Genomic DNA, 24,687 nt, shown 5'->3' on the forward strand with positions numbered 1-24,687 from the left:
TTTGGCCTATCTGAATGGCCAGCATCACTACTCTTGTGTTGTGGGGCTGTTATTAAGTAAAATGAGGGTGACTTGAATACAAGCACAAATATCATGATATCACTTACGTGTGGAATCTTAAAAAAGAAAATGAGACAAATGAACTTACATACAAAACAGAAGTAGACCTCAGACACAGAAAACAAACATGGTTGCCAAAGAGGAAAGTGGGGGAGGGATTAATTGTTTGGGATGAATATATACATACCACTATATATGAAACAGATGACCAACAAGTACCTACTGTATAGCAGAGCGAAACATATCCAGTATTTAGTAATAATCCATAAGGGAAAAGAATCTAAAAAAGAATATATATATATGTATAACTGAGTCACTTTCTTGTACATCTGAAAATACATTGTAAATCAACTATCCTTCAATAAAAAATTAAAGTTAAAAAAGAATATTTAGAAACACATTGCTGAATTCTACAAAGCAAAACAAAAAATCTTATTGCTAAAAAATGCTAACCATCACCTGACAAAGCAAGGTGGTCACAAATCTTGCCTGTCAAAACCACATTATCTGTGAAATGCCATGAAGTAAAGTGCAAGAAAATATGCTTGTATATAAGAACTTACATTTCAGAGTGATTTGGAAATTCTAAGTGTTTTAAACAAAGCATATAAAAGATCTGATGATGACAGGAACAACTTACAGAGTACCCACCATGTGCCTGGCAAGTCATACACTTTTTTAAAATTTTATTTTAATTAATTTATTCTGCAATCCATATACTATGTTTCCTTTAATCCTGACAACAATTCTACATAGTCTGGAATAATATACTCATTTTATACAAGAAGATACTGAGAATCAAAGAACTTCAATTATTTTTCCAAGATTGCACAGTCTGCCAAAAAGGGATTTAATTGAAGCTCTTTGAGTCTCCAAAGACTGTGCCCTTTCCACAAAATTTCACTCCATCAGGTAACCTCAGGCTTATTTCCCAGTGTCCTCCAATGATTCCATCTAACTAGTCATCTTGGCTTTTTCTTCTATAGCACATTTGGATTTTGTGTTTCATGATGCTGCCAAATGGGGGTCTACTGACTGGGAGAGGAACAGGAATCTGGAGTCACTGAGCTGGTCAGTCAAGGGAACTGGAGGAAGAGAGGTGGAAAAATGGCGAACACCGTGGCGCACCGCCCCACCCCTGCAGCCATGTTTGTATGTCCTCTTCCTTTCTGTTGAGCTACGGGATATTTGTTTTTGCTTAAATATGCTTGCCTTTGTGACATTCAAAATCTTGTAGAATGGAAAGCAAATGCTCTTTTTGGAACTTGCAATATGAATGCATCTTTATTTTGTTTGCTGTATTTTTGTTTGTTGAAAGAGAGGGAATGGTTAATCATCAAAACTGAGTAAGAGTCTCTTAAATGTATTACAACTTGTAGCCTCGGTACATTTGACCTACTGTCCACATTTAACAGTTTCTGATAGAAGAGACTGGAATGTAAAATATCCTTCACGCAGCCTGGCTAAAACTGGCATTTTGGTTAATCAGAAAAAGAAAGAAAGAAAAAAAAAGCAATGAAATGTCTGATGACTTATTTCCCAGTGTTCTCCAGCGATTCCATGTAACTATCCATCTTGGCTGTTTCTTCTGAAGTACATTTGGATTGTTTCATGATGCAGCCAAATGGTATCTTTTTTTAAAATAGGAAAACTGAGTTCCCCATTTTGCTGGTATAGTTTCAGCCACATGTGAAAAATGGAATAAATATGTGTCATCAGGAGCAGACTGTTAGCAGATGAGATGATGCCTCAAACCGTATCTCAGCAACATCCTTTGCCAAACTCTAGTCCCTAAGGAAAGAGAAGCAAATGTACTTTTGAAAAACACTTACATGAGATTAAACATCCTTATTTGAGAAATATTTATCATCCTATTAGTATGAACAGGTTTGTTTCATTATTTAAAAGAAAAATCAAGATTTGTGAACTAGGAAGAAAAAATAATTGAGGGTATATAAGCTTGGAATAATTGAACTGATTATTGTTATTTACTATAAAATGGGCATGATAATTTTTTGATATAAAATTTTACTTACAAATTACATATTTCTAGTGCTTTTCTTTCTTTGGCATTGGATGTACCATGCTTACTATATCACCTACAAAATTTTATGAGAGCATTACACAAAATAAGCAAGGTGACTCTGGGGCAAGCGTGCACACAGCAATCCTTAAATTCACTAGGAGAGACTCAAGCATTCTTTGTAATGATTTTGCATAGGAAGAGTGTCTGACTAGTTACTGTCTCTATAAATATTAACCGAATTGAATCACTACCCACAAGTTGGATGCAGATGAGAAGCAGATGGAACATGGTCTTTTTGCTTGTCATTGCAAGGAGAAATAATTTAATGTAATAACACGTTAGGATGAAAATGTTGCATTTTCCTAGTATAGTACATTGCAGATTTTAGTTGCCTAAGGCAAAAGGGGATACTTTTCTTGTCTAACAGTACCAATAATAATTAGAGCTAAATACCAACCATTTTCATATCTAAATGAAGTGGCTTAATAAGTGAACACTGTTTCAAATAGTAGAAAACAAGAGAGTTAAAATGTCAGTAAGATTAGCTCAAAGACACAATTACAGACAGTATTCCCTTATCTGAGATTTTAAAGTAAAATCAGTACATCTTTGGTTTGTGTTTGGTTAATAATGGAAAACTTGTCCTAAATTTTAAAAATGAGGTACATACTTTAGTAATAGAACTAAGGAAAGTTAGCACTCTCTCTCACCCCATTCCCTCCAAAGCTTTTCCTCCAGATGTTATTTGGTATTTATTTTGCAGTGTTTATTATGACAGTTCAAGCCGTTTATGTTTTAAAGATACATTGGTCAGTTTATTTATAGAGAGACAGCTTCTTGAAGTCAAGACAATCGACGTGGGTGTGGGTTAAAGCTACCCAGTGCTAGAAAGAATGGAGACGGCTGGTTTCCTCCAGTATGTTCTGTCATTTCTTTCATTATGGGGGTTCTGGAGTTTTCTTTTCTTTTTTAGTCCCATAGGTTCTACGTGATTTACCCTGGGAGGAAAAGCTGAGTTCCTGGAGCTGTTATCCTGCACAGGAAATGAGAGAAACACAAGGCAGAAGGGGTGACTGGGCCTTCATACATTTGCTTACAATCTGGCTCCAGTCCAGGGTGAAACTGGAAGAGCTGGAGATTTTCCCAAGGCACCCAGGTTGGAGTGCAGTTCGTCTGTTTGGACAGCATTGCTGGTGCTTCTCGAACCAGGCTCAGGACTGGGGGGTGGGCAGTAGGTGGTTATCAGTGTGCAGCAGGGCTGGATCAAGGTTGTGGAGGTTTCCTGTGCTGAACTATGCTGTAATCCTTTCCCTTTATGTGTTGCAAAATAAAACGATATTAAACTGCACAACCGGGGTGAGAAAGTTCAACTAAGTTCTCATTTTTCTCATTGTGATTACTTCACTGACACTTTGATAATATCGAATGACATTAAAAAATTTTTTTTTGAAATGTAAAATAGCAATTTTTTCCCCAAAGATTGCTTTTCCTTACATTTGCTTTCCTGAGTTCCTTAGACTTTCCACTGGGAAGTCTAGATAGGAAATACATCTACTGACTGAGTTTGTGGGAGTGCAAGCTGAGCGCAGTGCCAAGTGGAAGCTGGGAACGCGGCACCCAGTGAAGTCTGGGGAAGCGCTGAGGACAGTTATGGATTAGGGCTGGTGTGGTGTCTATAGAACCATAATGCAGCACTTTGTAGTAAGACTGAAGCTTTGTCTTGCAAATTAGAATGTATAGGGAATTTCACTTTTAATTATTTTCCTCTACTTTAGCAATATGTGTCTTTCCAAGCTTTAACAAACAACTTAGCAATGAATTTGTTATCTCAATTCACTTTTAACTTAATATGTGAGTGTTGTAAGTGTTTCAAGTGACACAGGGAAAAGCAAGACAATATGCTACTTTTCTTTGAGGGGCTAAAATAATCTTACACAGGGTTACCTCTCTACTTGAAATGCTACTCAAAGGTATATTTTATTTTTTTAAACCCTTTGAAGCACTGCTTAAATAGTATTTAGTTACATTAGTTAGTTCAGTAGTGATTTTTATAGATAAAGAATTTTCCTTCAGAACTTAAATCACTCTGATTCTTTGCAAAGTTAGACTTCTGTATTTTCAAATTTTCTTGTTTTTTTGGTATCAAAACTTATAAAGTTATATAACTACAAAGGCAATAATGTTTTCTTATCATTTTACAGGCTGGAAAACATTAATATTTACAACAGACACCAGGGATGGTAGAGCAATTATTGTAAAATAATATAAAGCTTTAACTTCTTTCTATCTGGAGATGATAAATTTTAAGAGAATATATAACTTATACACATGGAAATACTAAATCTAATTGGGTAGCCCTATTTGTCCCTCAAAGCACTGTTGCTGTTAGCTTTATAATAGGGATGGCAGAATCTATCTTTTGATTATTTATTCATTTAAATGATGACTCATAAGTGGATGGTGCTATGGCCTGAGTGTGTCCCCTTCCAAATTCATATCTTGAAATCCTAATGCCTGTTGTAATGGTATTAGGAGATAGGGTTATTACGTCATGTGGATGTAGCCCTCATGATTGCAATTAGTGCCCTTGTAAAAGAGGCTCCAGAGAGAGCCTTAGCCTGTTTTACCACAAGAGATCCCAACAAGAAGGTGCCATCTATTAACCAGAGAGTGGGTGCTCAAAGGTGAGGTGAAAGTCACTCAGTCATGTCCGGCTCTTTGCGACCCCATGGACTATACATACAGTCCCTGGAATTCTCCAGGCCAGAATACTGGAATGGGTAGCTGTTCCCTTCTCCAAGTAATCTTCCCAATCCAGGGATTGAACACAGGTCTTCTGCATTGTGGTAGATTCTTTACTAGCTGAGCCACCAGGGAAGCCCAAGAATACTGGAGTGGGTAGCCTGTCCCTTCTCCAGTGGATCTTTCTGACCCAGGAATCTAACTGGGGTTTCCTGCATTGCAGGCAGATTCTTCACCAGCTGAGCTACTAGGGAAGCCTTAAGTGGGCCCTAACTAGGTACCAAATCTTCTGGTGCCTTCATCTTGAGTTTTTAAACTCCAGAACTGTTATTTATAAGCTACCAGACTTAGTGAACTCTGGGAGTTGGTGATGGACAGGGAGGCCTGGCGTGCTGCGATTCATGGGGTCGCAAAGAGTCGGACACGACTGAGCAACTGAACTGAGACTTGGTTATTTTGTTATGGCAGTCCAAATGGACTAAGACAGATAGGAAATACACCTACTGATTAGTTTTATAGAACTATTCCACAGGTGACTATATCAAACCTGAAACAACTGATGCTTTTCTACAGTCATTTCTTTTTAAACCTACTAATTTTTAATTATTCTGTTAATTTAATTGCTTATAAATTATCTAATTGGCTGGTTGTTTTGAGGGGTGGAAAGGGTTGAGGCAATAAAATTGATATTGGCCCTGAATTTCATATTGCTTCAGCCTGGAACAATGGCTATGACCAATCTATTTTGATGATGTGGAAAGGATAATTTTCATAATAAATTTGAAAAATCTGGAGACATGGAATAGCACATTCTAATGATCTCTTCCTTTCTATTAATAGTAGCATTTTGGATTTGATTGGATCATATGGATTCCAATTAAGCTGTATTCTCTTGACCCTTTTCTTTCACATGTTGCATATTAAGCTATGCTTTAAATATTCCACAGTCAACAAGTGGAAATATTGGTTTACCACAATAATTTATTTCCCCCCTCCCACCCTAAAAACGTCAACATTTAAATGAGACTAGGATGGCAATCAAGAAAGTTAGGATTCATTTGCATGAAAATGATTCACTTTTCTAAACTGATTCTGCTTGTCTATGTCTTTTCTGGAATCATAAATTATTCTCACTGCTGGTTTGGATAAAACTATAATCTATTTTCCTGTAGTGTATGGTGTGTTCTTGTTATGAGTCATAACCATTTTTTTTCTATGGGAAAAAGATGAGTAGGGGCAAACTTCGTGATAAATAGGATCTGCTTCTAAACAGTTATCACATAAAGACAATCCCTAGGATGTTAAATACCAAGTGTTTTTATTTTTGTTTTTTTCTAGTTTTTATTTTTATTTTTGTACTGTGTCTTTTTGACTCATGGCAAGCAGGATCTTCCCCAACTGGGGATCCAATCCGAGCCCCTTGCAGTGGAAGCACGAAGTCATAACCCCACTGGGCTGCCAGGGAAGTCCTAGTTTCTTTTTGTTTTGATTTTATTAAACTACTGCTTTAAGAAGTACAAAATAATGTCTTTCCTTAGTTTTACATTGAGTAGAGGAACTTATTAAACTATTTCTTCTCCAACTTATTCCAAGATTAATTTTTAAATCATTAGGTCATTTTTTTTTGTTTCCTTCTCAAACTAGCCAACCAAAAAAAAAAAACAAAAACCAACAATCAAGCAAAGTATAGGACCAAAGCAAGGGGAGAGGCCACAGTCCAGGATGACTGACATCGCCATCAGGAAGAGCCCAGTGCCCCATGCCCTAAGGCTAGGAATGTGGCTTTTTTTTTTTTGGATATCATTCTTGGGGAGAAGCAGGGCTTCCCTGATAGCTCAGTTGGTAAAGAATCTACCTGCAATGCAAGAGACCCCGGTTTGACTCCTAGGTCGGGAAGATCCGCTGGGGAAGGGATATTCTGGCCTGGGGAATTCCATGGACTGTATAGTCCATGGGATCGCAAAGAGTCAGACACGACTGAGTGACTTTAACTAGGGGAGAAGCAATGAGATAGTACATAGCTGTCCGTGAGTAAAGCTAAGGGCCCCCATTCTTCTGGAATTGTAAGTTTTCTTCTATTTTCTTTTTTTCAAACCTTGAGACTGTCATGGTTGACTGAGCTGTTAAAGAACTTTCTGCCTCTTGGGAGGTTGGAACTCGGCAAGAGTGTGGATGATCCAGGGACAGAGAGCACACGGGGTAGCATCAATGCACTCAAAGACGTCTCCCATATAAAATTAAGATTCAGTGGGGACTTATGTTACTGTTCGAAGGACTTGAGTTTGAGTGAACTCCGGGAGTTGGTGATGGACAGGGAGGCCTGGCGTGCTGTGATTCATGGGGTCGCAAAGAGTCGGACACGACTGAGCGACTGAACTGAACTGAACTGAACTATGTTACTGTGTTTAGACACCACAAATTTTACAAAATGGAGTGGTGTCCCCTTCCCCATTTTTGATGTAGCTCCAATGACAGCAGCTATAAAAAAAATAGAGTGAAAGTTGCTCAGTAGTGTCTGACTCTGCGACCCCATGGACCGCAGCCCACCAGGCTTCTCTTTCCATTGGATATTTCTGGGCAAGGATACTGGAGTGGTTTGCCATTTCCTTCTTCAGGGGATCTTCCTGACCCAGGGATCCAACCGGGGTCTCCTGCATGGCAGGCATTTTTTACCGACTGAGCTACCAGGGAAGTCCCAACAGAAAAATAAGCCAGAAGGAAAGACTGCGTGCTGCATTCTCAAATATGGGGTCTGTCAACTCAGGAATGAGTGCTTTTATTAATCCCTCCTTGGGAGGGATATGGATAATTTCCTCTAAAAATAGTCTCCAGTGTCTCAACAGTGTAAGGAATGGAGAAAGGCAATCTGTTGCTTTAGCTAGTGACTGGCTAGCAACAATAGTAGCTTGTATATTTACTGTGCTTTGTAATTTCAAAGCACTTATTTTATTATAAAAGTAGGCGTCTCTGCAAACATTTTAATGGGTTGTTAAGTGGGTTGAAAAACTCTATCTCTTGCTTAAAATCTACTTGTGGTAATGGAAATTTGATAGGGATAACTAAAATAGTAACTGATGTTAATGGTACAAAAACTTTTCCAATAAGGATTTGCTAATTTTCTATTTTAAAAGTAAAACTTAGTCTTTAGTAGGTTATTCAATACTTTTGATTGTCTCAACATCATTTTGAACAATTTTTTTCATTGCACAGACTGTAGATATACAAGTGTAAGGTATTTTTCAAACTATTTATGGTCATGAAATTCGGTCTTCTGAAATTATCATGCTGCCAGTTTCCCAGCTAATAAAATATTCTTACTGGTTGAGTTTCTCTTACAAGTGTATTTTCACGACTATGGGGAATTCCCTGGTGGTCCAGTGTCTAAGACTCTGTGCTGTCAGTGCAGAGGACCTGGGTTTGATCCCTGGGCAGGTGACCAGATCCTACATGCAGCAGACTTGGTGCAGCCAAATAAATAAATAATGACTATGAATAAAGCTACGGTTACTCTTTTTACCTCCGTCTTTACTTCCCTCCATTTATTTCTTCTTTCTTTTCTTCATTTCTTAAAACCTGCTTATGTGATGGATATGCTGCTCTTTGAATTACTGGAGGGACAGGATGGGCAAGAAAAGATGTGTGACAACTGAAACACTGATATTGAATGTCAGAAGTAGCTAGGAGAAAGTGAGGAATTATCTGAAGGAAGTTGTTTTGGCAGTTCCAGTAGTGAAAAAGATCTGCTGATGCTTCTTCCCGTGTCATTTTAACCCTTGACAAGGACTCAAGGAAAAGATAATAGAATTGGCCAATATCCTGCTTACACTGAAAGAGAACCGAATTGAGAGTCATTACACAGTAATAAGGAGAAGGAGATGGCACCCCACTCCACTACTCTTGCCAGGAAAATCCCATGGGCAGAGGAGCCTGGTAGGCTGCAGTCCATGGGGTCGCTAAGAGTCGGACATGACTGAACGACTTCACTTTCACTTTTCACTTTCATGCATTGGAGAAGGAAATGGCAACCCCTCCAGTGTTCTTGCCTGGAGAATCCCAGGGATGGCGGAGCCTGGTGGGCTGCCATCTATGGGGTTGCAGAGTCGGACACGATTGAGGCGACATAGCAGCACACAGTAATAAAGAACAGCTATAGCAATCCAGGACTTTCCCAAGGAGCCATACTTGCCATTCCTTTTGTATATGAATGCTGGTCTTTTTTCTGAGGGCACATAATTCTCAATTTTCCATTTCCCTCTGAGCACACTTGAATCCTCCCAACAAATCTCCTACTAGCCAGCCCATAGACTCTTTGGAGCCCCCATCCTACCCCTGCCCCCAACACACATTCATACAAATAGTCACATTTGTATTTGTATAGATTCAGAGTTGAGTCTTATCCTGGGCTAAGGCTTCTGTGATTTGACTTTTCTGCTTCTTCTTTATGAGCTACTAGTTCAGATCACAAGAAAATATTCCTATAATACTTTTATGAACTTCTTTGGAACTAAGAATAGACATGATTTTTTTTTTTTTTTGGTCACATTATACAGAATATACAACCTCCCTGATTAGGGATCGAACACATGCCCTCAGCGGTGGAAACAGGGAGTCTTAACCACTGTCAACCAGGGAATTCCAAAGAGTTATGAGGTAGGGGAAGGAGCAAGGGCAGAGCTGAAGTGACTTCCAGGCTTATTGATTACTGCTTCTGTGACTTTGGGTGCTTCTCTGTGCTCTAGTTTCCTCATTTTAACAAAAAATATATCAATAACCTGCTCACTGTGCTTTGGAGATAATTACATAATATAATTTAGTCAAAGGATAACTGGTTAGCATGAAGGAGGTACAGACAATTTTGGGGTTTTGTTTCTTTTTCTAATAAATCCAGAAGAATATAATAAAAATGATAACACATCTACTAAGTTAGAGGCTTGGGAACAACCTGGAGTGGTTGGGAACTAGGTTGGTAACAACTTAGTTGGGGAGGGAGGTGAGAAGGACGTTCAAGTGGGACGGGACATGGGGAAACCTATGGCTGATTCATGTTGATGTTTGGTAGAAATCAACACAATACTGTTAAGCAATTATGCTTCAATTAAAAATAAATAGGTTAAAAAAGCAGGTGAAATATTATTGTTTGCAACAGAAAAAGTCTCAGTTGATCCAACCACCATCTTTAGGTAATCTTATTCTTTAGTGGAGGATGAATTTATATTGGCTTCCAGACTAACTCTGTGTTACAAGAAGTAACATATCAGCTTTAGAAAGAGGCCTTGTCTCCCACTAATTTGCCCAGAAATAGTTGCAGTTGGACTGAGATAGAGTCTAGTCAGTTCCTCAGTGTCTTTATGCTCATTTATTTAAAAAAATGCATACTTTTAAGAATATGTGATTTTTTAATTTTAACAAGATCCAAGACAAAACCTGTGTTTACATTTTGGTTACTAATAGTCATTTCATTTCCACTGAATCGCACAGATATACTTATTCCTTGAAATTATTACATCAAGGAATTACTTATTCCTTGAAATTAATGTAACAATTTCAAGGAATTACTTATTCCTTGAAATCAAGGAATAAGAAGTTAATGTAATAATTTCAAGGACTAAGCACACTTATATGGATGATATCACATATTAATCAAGACAAAAATTGATTTATATGTGTGGCTTGTGGGATTAGTTCTTTTTCTTGATATTAATTATGTATAGAATAATTATTATATTGAGTGGTGAAACTTCTAATTCTCATCTAAGAGCCTGTACATTTCCATTTTTTGGAAAAGCAAAGTTGGGGAACCCAGAAGGACACTGTCGCTAGTGAGGGGTTATTAGGGACATCACCTTGAACTATCACAAAGGACGCAGGCTTCCCTGCCAATGGGCATCTCCAGATCACCTCTTTCATGCTGCACACAAGAAATGAGGACTCAGAGCAGTTAAGTAGTTTGCCAGTTGTTAAGTAGTGCCAGCTATCTATGACTGGATAGAAAAAAGACCTCCTTTCTCTTATAAAGTAGAATTTGGAGACCAGAACAGGTGTGTGGATCAAACACAGATTTACATTGCTCCATTCCCTTGATTTTCTTTGTATCTAGACTTTACCAGCCATCTGCCACCATTAATAGTTAACCAGATCTTAGAGACAGAATCATAGCAGAAAGTTAATGCCTTCAGTGACTAAGACAGGAATTTTATCAGAAGTCAAACAGGAGATTTTCCCAAAGTTGAGTAGGCTGCTAGTTTGAAGATGATAATGATTTCACGTGCTTAAAGATCTAATTACAGGTGGATTAAGAACTGCAGTTAAAGTTGATGTTTTCTTTGTCTTCACTTATATTTCACCCAGTACGTGACTATAATGCTGGTTTTCATTTCTTTTTCCTTTGTAATAATTCTACTTGTAATTAGGAGCTGCATCAGGGATTTAGATTATCTGCCATTGTCTGGGGGACCACAGAGTATAGAAGTCTGGAGTCAAAACACCTGGGAAGACATGATAATCATTGACCACAGTTGTTATATCCTGGTTTATTTAACCTTTTTTCAGCATTGTATATGCAGGTGTAGACCTTCTCAGTCACTGCTTGTTGGAAGGATGAAGACAATGATAAACATAGAAAGTGCACAATATTTGGCCACATAGGCTTGACTAGGTAAGATTGAGGACAAAGACAGTGATAGAAACCACCTCTAAGGTCTAGAAGATGGGACTATACTTCCACCTAACACAACTCTGTAAGGCAAATGTTTGTTTCTCCTTGGTGACATAAATTTGTAGTTGAAGATTGGATTATTTTTATACATAACACATTTCACATGGACAAGAAAAGAAAATACAGAGTAAGAAGCAGGAACACATCACTCAGAAATGTTATATCTTGGAAGAGGAAAAGAGAATTAAGGCAAAGAGCCCACATGAAGAGTACAGTTTGTGGAGAAAGAATGACCAGAAATTGGCAGCTAGAAACCAGACTCATTGCCAGCTCTTCAGAAAGCCGTGCTCATTAGAGGGCTGGGAAGATGGGTGAACGGGTAGCTGTGTGTCCTTCCATTGCAACAGGAAGGTTATGGTGGGTCATGAGGTTCTGTGGCCCCTGTCTCCTCTTGCCCCAGGCTGGCTGTGGCCTCTCTGAAATACTGGTGAAGCCTCCAGATAGGGTGATTCAGTTCCCCGAAGAGATCCAGAGACTGAAAAAACATGCAGAAGAAAAGGCCAAATGTTCAAGATGCCGGAGGAACCGATATACAAGAAAAGATACAAATTTCGAAGCAGAGAAGGGGTAGTAATGAAATCATTTAGGGAGGCCCCTGTAGCTATAACTAGAATTTTTTAATCACAAAAAGGAAAATGGGATAAATATCTTCTAATACGTTATAAGTAAATTTCCATCAGCTCAGATAAGGCTGGACTCCAAAAGCAAACACTGAGAAATGTAATATGTTCTGAATTCCATCCACAATCCACTTTCCTATTTCAGGAATATCTAAGAGTAACAACTTTTTAATAAAACAAACAATAAAATGAACAAAACTTTAAAAACTATCAACAAATATATTTATTGTGGTGGCTTTCCCCCCTATTAGATACACTTTGTTAGAAAGTAGTATCCCTTTTAGTTTCATGTGGACAATTAAGCAGGTAATAAGATTGTTTTTCCCCCTCCCAGTTGAGAGAGAAAGAAAACACACGACTTTGCAAACATGTTATATTTTCCTTGCTCTAGTTTTTGTTTTCTATGAAATCAGAATTTACTTCTAATAAGTATGATTTTGTTTTTGGAAGTAAGTTACAGGTACACGTTTACAGACATATAACCCAAGGGGTAGCAGAGGCTGAACCACACAGTGCGGACATAGACTGGAGACCTGTTCCAGGTAATCGCAACCCTTCCCAGTTTTGTAAAGAACAAAAATCATCTCCAGCTCTATGGTTTCTTCCACATTTTGCCTTCCTCCAATCCCATACAGTATATTAATTCTGAAAATATGTGCACTCTCATGCTTCTTGCAGAAGGACAAATGAGGGCAAGAGAACTAAGCTTCAAACAATTGTTTCCGTGGTGATAATTCCTATGATTCCAAACGCCAGGCCCTAATATCTGAGCACTCCCTAGATTTCCTGGACAAAACAACACTGTCCTTTGAAAGGTGTTTCTCTCCTCTGATCTCTGGTTTCTTCTGAAGGGACACAGCATCTTTGAGTTCGCAGAACTATCATTTGCTTCTTTAAACAATAGCTTGAAAACATGATTTTATAGGGAGAAGATGTTGCTTCTCCAGCTGTCATCATTATGTTGTTACAGCTTCTAGCCTATTGATGATTATGTACAAAATTTCTTGTCTCTTAAAAATGCACAGAAGCACGTAAGATAACCATTCAAAAGCATCCCTTCTTTGGACTTTTGGCTCTTTGTTGTTAACTATGCTTGTATGAAGAATATAGCAACTATCTGGAATGTTGTTTAGACTGAGCAGTAACTGACATGTTGTCCATTTGTGGTCCTAATGGCTAGAGCACCTGTCCTGGGCATCTGGTGGAGATAGCAGCATCACGAGTTTACGACAATCTCATGGGACCTTCTAGTGCACAGTGCTGACGGATACCGACTTCTGTTGTTTATCTTGGACCTTTCGTTTCTTCTGCTGCTGTTTGTTTTCTCGTTGCTCTGGAGTTTCCCTGCTGGGCTCCAGACCTTTGTTATCAGGTATTGCATCTTTACTTTCTTCTTTATTAGGTTTTTTTCTTTTTCTCTCCCTTCCTTTTCTTCCTGAAATGAAAGGAGACACCTTTTAAAAAGCATTCAGTCCTGTTCAATTTCATTTTTCAAAGTTTTTAAAGGCAAGTTGAATTTCTCTTAGGTTGCATACCATGCCCATAGATATGAAATTATCTACTATTTAAATCATTCATTCAATTAGTTTTATGAAGGCTGTTGTGCTATAGTTTAAGCAATGCAAACATGAAACACATGCAACATATGATGAAGTAATTAATATTTGATAGTTCTGAATTCCAGAAGGTTCTATTGCTGTAAATTTGGTATGAGGATAATTTTACATGATAGCTATTGATGGATAATTAATATAAATTTTCGAATAGATTTCTGGTGGCTCAGATGTGAAAGAATCTGCACGCAATGCAGAAGACCCAGGTTCGATCCCTAGGTAAGGAAGATCCCCTGGAGAAGGGAATGGCAACCCATTCCAGTATTCTTGCCTGGAGAATTCCATGCATAGAAGAGCATGGCGGGCTACATTCTATGGGGTTGCAAAGAGTCAGACAAGACTGAGAAATTACTACTTTCTTTCAAGAAACTTACTAATGTGTATATGTTATCTGGCTCCTACAAAAGGTTCTATTTGGTTTTCAAAATTTTCCAAGTAGCAGTTACCTATTTGCATTCTGTCCCAAAGAAAGGCAATGTCAAAGAAGGTTAAAACTACTGCACAGTTGCACTCATCTCACACGCTAGCAAAGTAATGCTCAAAATTCTCCAAGCCACGCTTCAACAGTACGTGAACCATGAACTTCCAGATGTTCAAGCTGGATTTAGAAAGGGCAGAGATCAAATTGCCAGCATCCGTTGGATCATTGAAAAAGCAAGAAAGTTCCAGGAAAAACATCTACTTTTGCTTTATTGACTACGCCAAAGCCTTTGACTGTGTGGATCACAACAAACCATGGAAAATTCTTCAAGAGATGGGAACACCAGACCACCTGACCTGCCTCCTGAGAAATCTGTATGCAGGTCAAGAAGCAACAGTTAAAACCAGACATGGAACAACAGACTGGTTCCAAATCAGGAAAGGAGTGCGTCAAAGCTGTATATTGTCACCCTGTTTATTTATATGTAGAGTATATCATGAGAAATGCTGGGCTGGATGAAGCACAAGCTGGAGTCAAGATTGCTGGGAGAAATATCAATAACCTCAGATATGCAGATGACACCACCCCTATGGGCAGAAAGTGAAGGACTAAAGAGCCTCTTGGTGAAAGTTAAAGAGGAGAGTGAAAAAGATGGCTTAAAACTCAAAATTCAAAAAACTAAGATGATGACATCTAGTCCCATCACTTCATGGCAGATAGATGGGGAAACAATGGAAACAGAGAGAGACTTTATTTTTGGGGGCTCCAAAATGACTGCAGATGATGAGTGCAGCCACGAAATTAAAAGACACTTGCTCCTTGGAAGAAAAGTTATGACCAACCTAGACAGCATATTAAAAAGCAGAGACATTACTTTGCTGACAAAGGTCCATCTAGTCAAAGCTATGGTTTTTCCAGTAGTCATGTATGGTTGTGAGAGTTGGACTATAAAGAAAGCTGAGCACTAAAGAATTGATGCTTTTGAACTGTGGTGTTGGACAAGACTCTTGAGAGTTCCTTGGACTGCAAGGAGATCCAACCAGTCCATTAAAAGGAAATCAGTCCTGAATATTCACTGGAAGGACTGATGCTGAAGCTGAAGCTCCAATACTTTGGCCACCTGATGGGAAGAACTGACTCACTGGAAAAGACCCTGACGCTGGGAGAGATTGAAGGCGGGAGGAGAAGGGGACGACAGAGGGTGAGATGGTTGGATGGCATCACCGACTCGATGGACATGAGTTTGAGCAAGCTCTGTGAGTTGGTGAAGAACAGGGAAGCCTGGTGTGCTGCAGTGCATAGGGTGGCAAAGAGTCGGACACGACTGAGTGACTGAACTGAACTGAACTGATACATCTGCATGCCATCTACTAGAAGAGAATTAATCTGCATAACAAATATGCAAATAAGGTTGAGGATAATTATATTTTAATACAAATATTTATATGTTGAAGATAATTTTTATTGAAAATTCTCTATATGCAGGGGTACCTGTGACTATGACTTATCAATAACCCTATGGTATTAGCCACGAGGGCAGGAACTTTATCTCTCTCAACCAAATGAGTAGTTGTTTATTGAAATATACTGGATTCCATGAGAATCTTGACCTTGAACAGGGTTTGAAGCACAGATTTATTCAGATATGCAGTGTGAAACATTTTAAAAAGTGGAATCAATACAACTTTAAAGGTCTTGATGTAGGAAGCATAGTGAGAGAAAGACTGGGACCAGGACGAAGAAATGAATTTCATTCTATTGGCCTTGGGTAACTGTTGGCAGTTTTAGGAGAGAGTAATTTGATCAATGGGCTTCCTAGGTGGTGCTAGTGGTAAAGAACCCACCTGCCAATGCAGGAGACATAAGAGAAGCAGGTTTGATCCCTGGGTCAGAAAGATCCCCTGAGGATGGCCTGGCAGCCCACTCCAGTATTCTTGCCTGGAGAATCCCATGGACAGAGAAGCCTGTCAGGCTACGGTCCACAGGGTCACAAAGAGTCAGACACGACTGAAATGACTTAGCACACAATTTGATCAAAGTAGCGAGTCTGGCACCAAATTAGATGAATTGTTTTAAAATTTCAAATTAGTATATCAGCTATATTTTATTATTATGTTAACATTTTACACATACAACCTACATTGTAAAGTAATTTTGAGGGCATGGTTTAGCAATCTCCATTAACACACATATCCCAGTGAGAAATTACTGATTCAAATCAATACAGTAAGTGAAAACTAAGAACCAAGTATACCTGGGTGTGGAAGAAATTCTGATTGGGTGTATCCCCACATACTGAGTCATGTAGAATCTGAAATTAGTTTCAGTCTACAAAAAGTCATTTTGAACAAAAGTATTTTCGAGAAATTATTTGCATGGGAGAACCAAAATATTTTCACGTCCTGAAATAGGCTGCAAATATTGAATTCAGTGGTTTGGCTTTCCTTTTCTTGAGCTCTGGTTATGGAATTCTAGGAACCAACATTATTAATACTGCATATGTATGCTCAGCCAACACCGTCTCCTTCGATTTTATGCCACAACTAGCTTTGTCTGAGACTATATTTATAAAGTCTTCCAGTTACGTTGTGAAAACTTGCCTTGTTGGGCTCAACATAAAAATCTCCAAATTTTGGACTTTAAAAGAAGAGTAAACAAAAATAAGAATTCAGACCACGTAAATCAAATATCAGGCAAATTATTTGGGATATGTAGAGAACAAAAAATATTAGAGTTGAGTATTACATCTAGGGCTGACTAGTCGTATACAGATTCATGAATTCCACTACTCTTTTCACTTAAAAGACTATTGCTGGATTGATAAGATTTCTATAGAAGAAATTCAGGGTGTTTTTTTTCTTATTTTTCATGCTGCTTTACACATTTTCAGTGCTGATATGAACTTAGTAACTAAGAGAAAACTGAAAAGCTAATTTATTGTCTTGCATGTGTACTATAATTTTCATAAATCTGTACAAACTGAAAGAGAGAGATGCTGGTTTTTGTGGTATGTGGTTGATTTTCCAAAGAACATGGCTGAAAAGGTTAGATTACATAATATTTCCATTTGAAGAGCGTTTTGGAGGTGTTTAAGTTCATCTCTAAAAATATTGTCAGTGAAAATCATTCCAAAGTTCCATAAAAACTACTGACCCTAAACAAAATGTTATTTTCATGGAAATCATCCAAAAGTTCAGTGTTTGACATTGTTCTCTTGATGACGGTCCAACATTTTACAGCTGTGATCCCAACCATAAAAATATATTGTTTCTTTCTTGGTCATGGATTGATTTATATGCTTGCTAGCTACATGTGACAACATATTCAACTTACAGTGCATTTCTGCTTATTAGCAAACTGATATGATTCTTTCTTAATACAGGCAGAAACATTCTTGGAAGTAGCTTGAAACTCAGTATTAGAGTTTTATTATCCAAGGAATAACTATTTAGTCTGGGCAGTGAGTGAAAGGGGAGGCTCTACTAAAGGAACAGGAAACTAGCACGTTGTACGTTGCTGTTGCCTAACAGGGGGCTATTGCACAATAGAAAAATGAGATGATTATTTTTTACAGGCCATGTGTTAGTGGTTGGAAATGCTAACTATCCTTTTGCATAAGTAATATATTTTCCTCTTGTCCAAGAAATAAAAATGCAGAAGAGTGTCTCTAGTCCATTAAAAATCACATGCAATTTGGGAACCTCTGTTGTTTTCATTAAAGGGAATTTCTTTTTCTATTCTGCTGACTTTTCATTGATGTGGGCAGGAGTTATTTTATACATTTTTTGGTGATTTTGCAAACTATGCATTCCAGTTATCACAGTCTTACATATACACTTGTGCTTTGTCACTCACTGATTATGTGTGTGCATGCACACATGAGCACCAGAATTGGTTTGTAGAGTGCTCCAATGATTAAAAGAATGTTCATCATGCTTCTATGTCCCAGCTATGAGGGCAGTGTTTGGATAGAAACCATCAAAAAGAAATTAGTCCTTGCATAGAAGTGTAACGTTTAAGAACATTAAATATTACATTACTCAGAAAAACATGGTGTTCAAATTCTAGACGCAACCAGCTAGTTGTGTGACTTTTGACAAGTTGGTATCTCTTGGGATTAATTGTCTGATATTTAAAATGGGGATAATCATTACCACTTGCTAAACTTTTTAAGGATGCTTGTAAAGCACTTAGCATAGTCCATGGTACATATTAATCATGGGAGAGATGAAGGCTAATGTTATTAACTCATTACACAAACAGGAATTAAGCCTCTATCCCTGCCAAGGAATGTGTTAAAACCTGGAGATACAAGTGAGATATGGAGACAGATACAATAAATAAAGTCGCACACTAATGCAAAAATAGTAGCATGCATGAGATCTACTGGTTGCAGAGCAAGGAAAGCATTGAACTCTGCCAATGGAGATCAAAAAAGACTCCCTGGATGGGGTGATGTTTAAGCTGAGCTTTAAAGAATTAATGAGAGTCTGCCAGGCTGATGAGGGAAAAAGGGCACAGCAGGCAGTGAACAATATGTCAATGGCATGAAGGCATGCAAGGCCATGGTGAATCTGGGAAACTGAAGTAGACTTCCTTGGTTTGATCAGAGTCTATATATAGTATATTACCCAGAGAAGCTGGAATGACAGACAGGACTTGATTGCCATTTTGGGAATTTGTTCTGAGGACCAGTGGTACTGAAAACTGGAAAAGGGCAAGTGTCAGAATCTGAGAGCAAAGCAGAAATTTCTAGTTTAGAAAAGGCTATTTTCTATTTCAGAAACACTTCTAAAAGTAATAAGAACCCATAAAGTGAGTATGGTGATGACTGGTATTTATTTTTGAGCCTTGACTTTTAAAAGAGTAGCTAAAATTTAGCCTAAATCTCTGTGAAGATCATATAGCCACATATTATTCAATATTTGTTGCAAATCATAATTGAGTAGGCGATTGACATTTTTGAGATTCTGAAGTTATTTTCTATGAATACAATACTGGAGTGGGTTTCCAAGCCCTCCTCCAGGAGATCTACCCAACCCAGGGATCAAACCCCAAGTCTCCCTCATTGCAGGCGGATTCTTTTTTTTTTTTTTTATTTTAAGTATTTATTATTGGTGTATTTAGTTTAATTATCAGGTTGGCCACAAAGTTCATTCGGCTTTTTCTGTACGATGTAGAAAAACCCAAATGAACTTTTTGGCCAACCCAATAATTGCATGTAATTTTTATTTTACTAAAATTTTTTTTTTTTTTTTACTTTACAATATTCTATTGGCTTTGCCATACATCAACATGACTCTACCACGGGTGTACATGTGTTCCCAATCCTGAACCCCCCTACTACCTCCCTCCCCGTACCATCCCTCTGGGTCATCCCAGTGCACCAGCCCCAAGCATCCTGTATCCTGCATCGAACCTGGACTGGCGATTCATTTCTTATATGATATTATACATGTTTCAATGCCATTCTCCCAAATCATCCCACCCTCTCCCTCTCCCACAGAGTCCAAAAGACTGTTCTATACATTTGTGTCTCTTTTGCTGTCTCGCATACAGGGTTATAGTTACCATCTTTCTAAATTCCATATATATGCGTTAGTATACTGTATTGGTGTTTTTCTTTCTGCCTTACTTCACTCTGTATAATCGGCTCCAGTTTCATCCACCTCATTAGAACTGATTCAAATGTATTCTTTTTAATGGCTGAGTAATACTCCATTGTGTATATGTACCACAGCTGTCTTATCCATTCATCTGCTGATGGACATGCAGGCAGATTCTTTACCATCTGAGACACCAGGGAAGCCCATGAATAAAATACCATATTGTCACTTATGTAAAGATCTCCTAGGGCCGTCTGCAAACTGGGTTTCCAAGCACAGATGACTTTGAAAAATAGATTCCTAGTGCCACTCCTGGAGATTATGAGTCAGCAGTTTTATGATGTGCCCAGGAGTTAACAACATGTTCATTCCCAGTTTATTCTTCTGTGCAGCTACATTTAAGAACCATAACTAGAGATCAATAGAAGTCCAATTGTCTCAAACATGTGCTTTCAAAAAGTTTATTTCATATCACAGCACTGATCATTTAATTTCTTATACTTTCCCATGGATATCCGGTATATTTTTTTTACTTACTGTACTATTAATTTTTAAGTCAAGTTTTCTAATTAGGTACATTTGGAACAGGCACCTATATACAAAATAAAAAATTACTTGCAGATTGTCTTTTTAAAATATGTTCAAACAGAAGTATGAACTGAAAAACAAATATATTAAAAAAGAACAAAATAAATGCTCTTGAATAATATTTCCTAAATTGTGTATTACATATTTTAAGTTCCAAGTAAAAATAAAAACCACAAAAAATGCTCAATTATCTTTTTAAATGTAATAGGGTTATGAATAAAAGAATCGTTCTCTTTAGAATCACAAATAGAATTTGTTTATTGAGAATTACTCAAATTAGGAATATCAGTTCACAATTTTCAGGGTATTTAGATATATCTGTGTATCGATCTTTATAAAAGCGGCTTCTTGGTGAATTTCTTGCAAGGCACCACTAAGGGGAGCTATTGAGCTTTAAGTAGCTCAACTTCCAAGAGTAAGTTTTCTCAGAACGCTAAAAGTGTATCCCACACTCTGTGAACTGAGGACTAAATATCACAGAATCTACGATCAAGCCAGTTAAATGAGTATCACATCAAAAGTACAAAATTCATTGCTAGGTAGTTCTCTTTATTGGGTACGGCAGGAAATTCATTTGAGAAGCCAAGACTTAATACTTTCAAAAGAGCACAAATGACGTGAAAAAGGAGTTAATCTGATGATTTTTGGATCTAGAATTGGACCTGAATTTTATGTTTAGAGGATGAAAATTCCAATTTTTTTCCTTTTTTGTGAAGACATCACTGAAGAAATTTCGCAAAGGAGGGCAAATTGCTACAGTATGACTTCAGCAAATATGATCTATTGTGTAAATACATATTTAAAGGTCTTTGAATTATGGGCTATATAAACACAGGACAGCTTGACCTAGTGGTGTAGAACAGAGCTGAAAGTCAGCAAGGCTAAATTCCTTCTCAGCTATATTTTTACCAAGTAGAATTGACTTGAGAAATGCATTACAACCTTTTGGGTTTTTGTTGTTTAACAGAACAGAAACACTTATTTCCTTTCTATTATTTTAACCTAGGAATTTATTTCAAATACAGTGCAAATATGGTATAATGGATACTTAAAATAGGCAGACAATGTCTCCAAATGGAAATTTAAGCTACCTGTTTTATCTACTCTGTATAGTTGATCCTTGAACAACACAGGTTTGAACTGCACAGATTGACTTATATATGGATATTTTTCAACAATAATACTACAGTACTACAGCTTCTGGTTGGTTAAATCCCCAGATGTAGGGGAACCACAGATATGGAGGGTGACTATAAATTATACATGGATTAACCCTCTGAAGTTGTATAAGGGTCAACCATTGTTTAATACATGAATTAGTTCAACTGTATTTCCGTTTAACTTCCAAGATGCTTCTGAGTAATTATTTGCAGGAAAATAATTTGATGTATCATTACATGCTCTGCTAAATGCTGTAATTTGAGAAATTATCTTGAGCCCACTTTTGCAAAGATATTAAGACTAAAACAGCATTTTGGCTACCAATTGAAAAGGGTTAATATAAGAAGTGTTCATCCATTGTTAATGGAAGAAAATGAAGAGAAACTAAAGAGCCTCTTGATGAGAGTGAAAGAGGAGAGTGAAAAAAATGGCTTGGAACTCAACATTAAAAAAACTAAGATGATGGCATCCATCATTTTGTGGTAAATAGAAGGGAAAAAGTGGAAGCAGTGACATATTTTTTTCCTGGGCTCCAAAAGTCACTGCAGACAGTGACTGCAGTCATGAAATTGAAAGACATTTGCTCCTTGGAAGGGAATCTAAGACGAACCTAGATAGCATCTTAAAAAGCAGAGACATCACTTTGCCAACAAAGGTCTGTCTGCCAAAGCTATGGTTTTTGCAGTAGTCATGTACAGATGTGAGACTTGGACCATAAAGCTGAGTGCCAAAAACTGATGCTTTTGAACTGTGGTGCTAAAGAAGATTTGAGAGTCCTTTGGACTGCAAGGAGATCAAACCAGTCTATCCTAAAGGAAGTCAGTCCTGAAAATTCATTGGAAGGACTGATGATGAAGCTGAAGTTCCAATCCTTTGGCTACCTGATGTGAAGAGCTGACTCACTGGAAAAGATCCTGATGCTGGGAAAGATTGAAGGCAAAAGGAGAAGGGGGTGGCAGAGGATGAGATAGACAGCATCAGTAACTCAATGGACATGAATTTGAGCAAACTCCGAGATAGAGGAGGGCAGAAGAGCCTGGTGTACTGCAGTTCATGGGTTCAGAAAGAGTTAGACATGGCTTACAGACTAAACAACAATAACAAATCTATTTATGCCCCATTCTTTTGGGGATTCGGAAATAAGACTGTCCTGACTATAATGTACTCAGTATAAATTTTCAGAGGTTAAAGCAGATAAACCCAAGCTTCCAACCATGGCACCCAGGGTGCTTATCCTTGGTGACCTGGCCCCTGCTTAAGTAGTCATCAACTTTGAAGTCCTCATCCTGCTCTTCCTAGTCACCCCTGCACATCACTCACCATAACCCACAATGGTTACAAATCCCACTGATGCCTTTCCCTAGAATGCATTCTCTAGTGTCCCTGGATCTAACTCAGACTTATGTGCTTACGTGTCACACCTTCAGAAAAATCTTCCCTATTCTTGTAATCTTTTCCTCTGCTGGATTAATTATGTCTCTCCTCTCTTTGCTCCTTAAACTCCCAATTAGTAATCCTGTTTTAATAATCAAGATGAAGATGACTTATGCTGTCTATTTTTAGAAATACAATCTGCCACTCTTTCTACTTTTTGCCTATCTATTTGCCATGAAGTGATGGGACAGGTGCCATGATCTTAGTTTTTTGAATGTTGAGTTTTAAGCCACCTTTTTCACTCTCCTTTTTCACCTTCATCAAGGGGCTCTTTAGTTCCTCTTCACTTCCTGCCGTTAGAGTGGTATCATCTACATGTCTGAGGTTGTTGATATTTCTCCTGGCAATCTTGGTTCCAGCTTGTGATTCATCCAGTCAGCATTTCACATAATACACTCTGCATATAAGTTAAATAAGCAGAGTGACAATATACAGCCTTGATGTACTCCTTTCCCAATTTTGAACCAATCTGTTGTTCCATCCCTGGTTTTAACTGTTGCTTCTTGACCTGCATATAGGTTTCACAGGAGGTAGGTAAGGTGGTTTGGTATTCCCATGTCTTGAAGAATTTTCCACTGTTTGTTGTGATCAACACAGTCAAAGATTTTAGCGTAGTCAATGAAACAGATGTTTTTCTGCAAATCCCTTGCTTTTTCTAAAAGACCCTGATCCAGGGAAAGACTGAGGGCAGGAGGAGAAGGGGGCAACAGAGGATGAGATGGTTGGATGGCATCAGTGATTCAATGGACATGAAAACTGCAAACTCTGGGAGATAGTGAAGGACAGGGAAGCCTGGCATTCTGCAGTCCATAGTGTCTCAAAGAGTTGAACACCACTTAATGACTAAACAAAAACAATAACAATTTTTAGAAATAGTAAGAGTAAGGATAGATGACTAAAATTTAATGAACACGTCCAAGTGCCAGCCATACTTCTAAGAGTAAGTACTGTGTCTATAAGTTCTGTTATCACCTCCATGGAGAGATGAGGAAAATATCTTTTCAGATGAGGAAAACTACTGCGCTTCTCTGCCTTCACATTCTATTTTGACAGAGCACAATGTGACATGACATCCTTGTATTCTTGTTTTATTTACACTGAAACTGATGAGGACAAAAAAACAAAAAAGAAAATACAGTGTCCAGGTGTGAACTAACACAAGAAGACATAGAGGTTTTGCAAAGATGAAAACATACCTCCCTTGACCTCTTGAAATTCCAGTTTCCTGATCACCCAGCTGCTCTTCAGAACCTAAGAGTACTTTGCAGTAGATATTTCGTGTCAGCACCGTTCATTTACACCATGCGTTACGGGCTTCTGTTTTATTGCTACAAGTAATTTTCATTATTTCCACACCTCTGCAATGGCACCCCACTCCAGTACTCTTGCCTGGAAAATCCCATGGACAGAGGAGCCTGAAAGGCTGCAGTCCATGGGGTCTCTAAGAGTCAGACACGACTGAGCGACTTCACTTTCACTTTTCACTTTCATGCATTCGAGAAGGAAATGGCAACCCACTCCAGTGTTCTTGCCTGGAGAATCCCAGAGACACGGGAGCCTGGTGGGCTGCCGTCTATGGGGTCGCACAGAGTCGGACACGACTGAAGTGACTTAGCAGCAGCAGCAGCAGCAGCACAATCATATAGAGGTGACGTATTGTATACGTGTAATTTGGAAATCATTTATATATTTCATCATTCA

The 24,687-nt window shown here is 38.1% G+C and overlaps 1 protein-coding gene and 1 long non-coding RNA gene across 2 annotated transcripts in view; one reads left to right on the plus strand and one right to left on the minus strand.

Annotated features, from left to right (window-relative positions):
- Positions 1–861: 861 nt before the first annotated feature.
- Positions 862–3,434, plus strand: LOC113898783. Its single transcript, XR_003512737.1, has 2 exons — positions 862–1,212; positions 3,060–3,434. It is a non-coding gene; the product is annotated as an uncharacterized LOC113898783 (long non-coding RNA).
- An 8,928-nt stretch (positions 3,435–12,362) lies between these two features.
- Positions 12,363–24,687, minus strand: part of RSPO3 (R-spondin 3) — a 94,402-nt gene continuing 82,077 nt past the window's right edge. The window contains exon 5 of the mRNA XM_027551050.1: positions 12,363–13,598. Within this exon, the coding sequence (XP_027406851.1) occupies positions 13,411–13,598 (188 nt within the window). The 3' untranslated portion in view covers positions 12,363–13,410. The remainder of the gene's footprint in view (positions 13,599–24,687) is intronic.

Source organism: Bos indicus x Bos taurus, chromosome 9, assembly GCF_003369695.1.
Source record: "Bos indicus x Bos taurus breed Angus x Brahman F1 hybrid chromosome 9, Bos_hybrid_MaternalHap_v2.0, whole genome shotgun sequence".
NCBI classification, from domain to species: domain Eukaryota; kingdom Metazoa; phylum Chordata; class Mammalia; order Artiodactyla; family Bovidae; genus Bos; species Bos indicus x Bos taurus.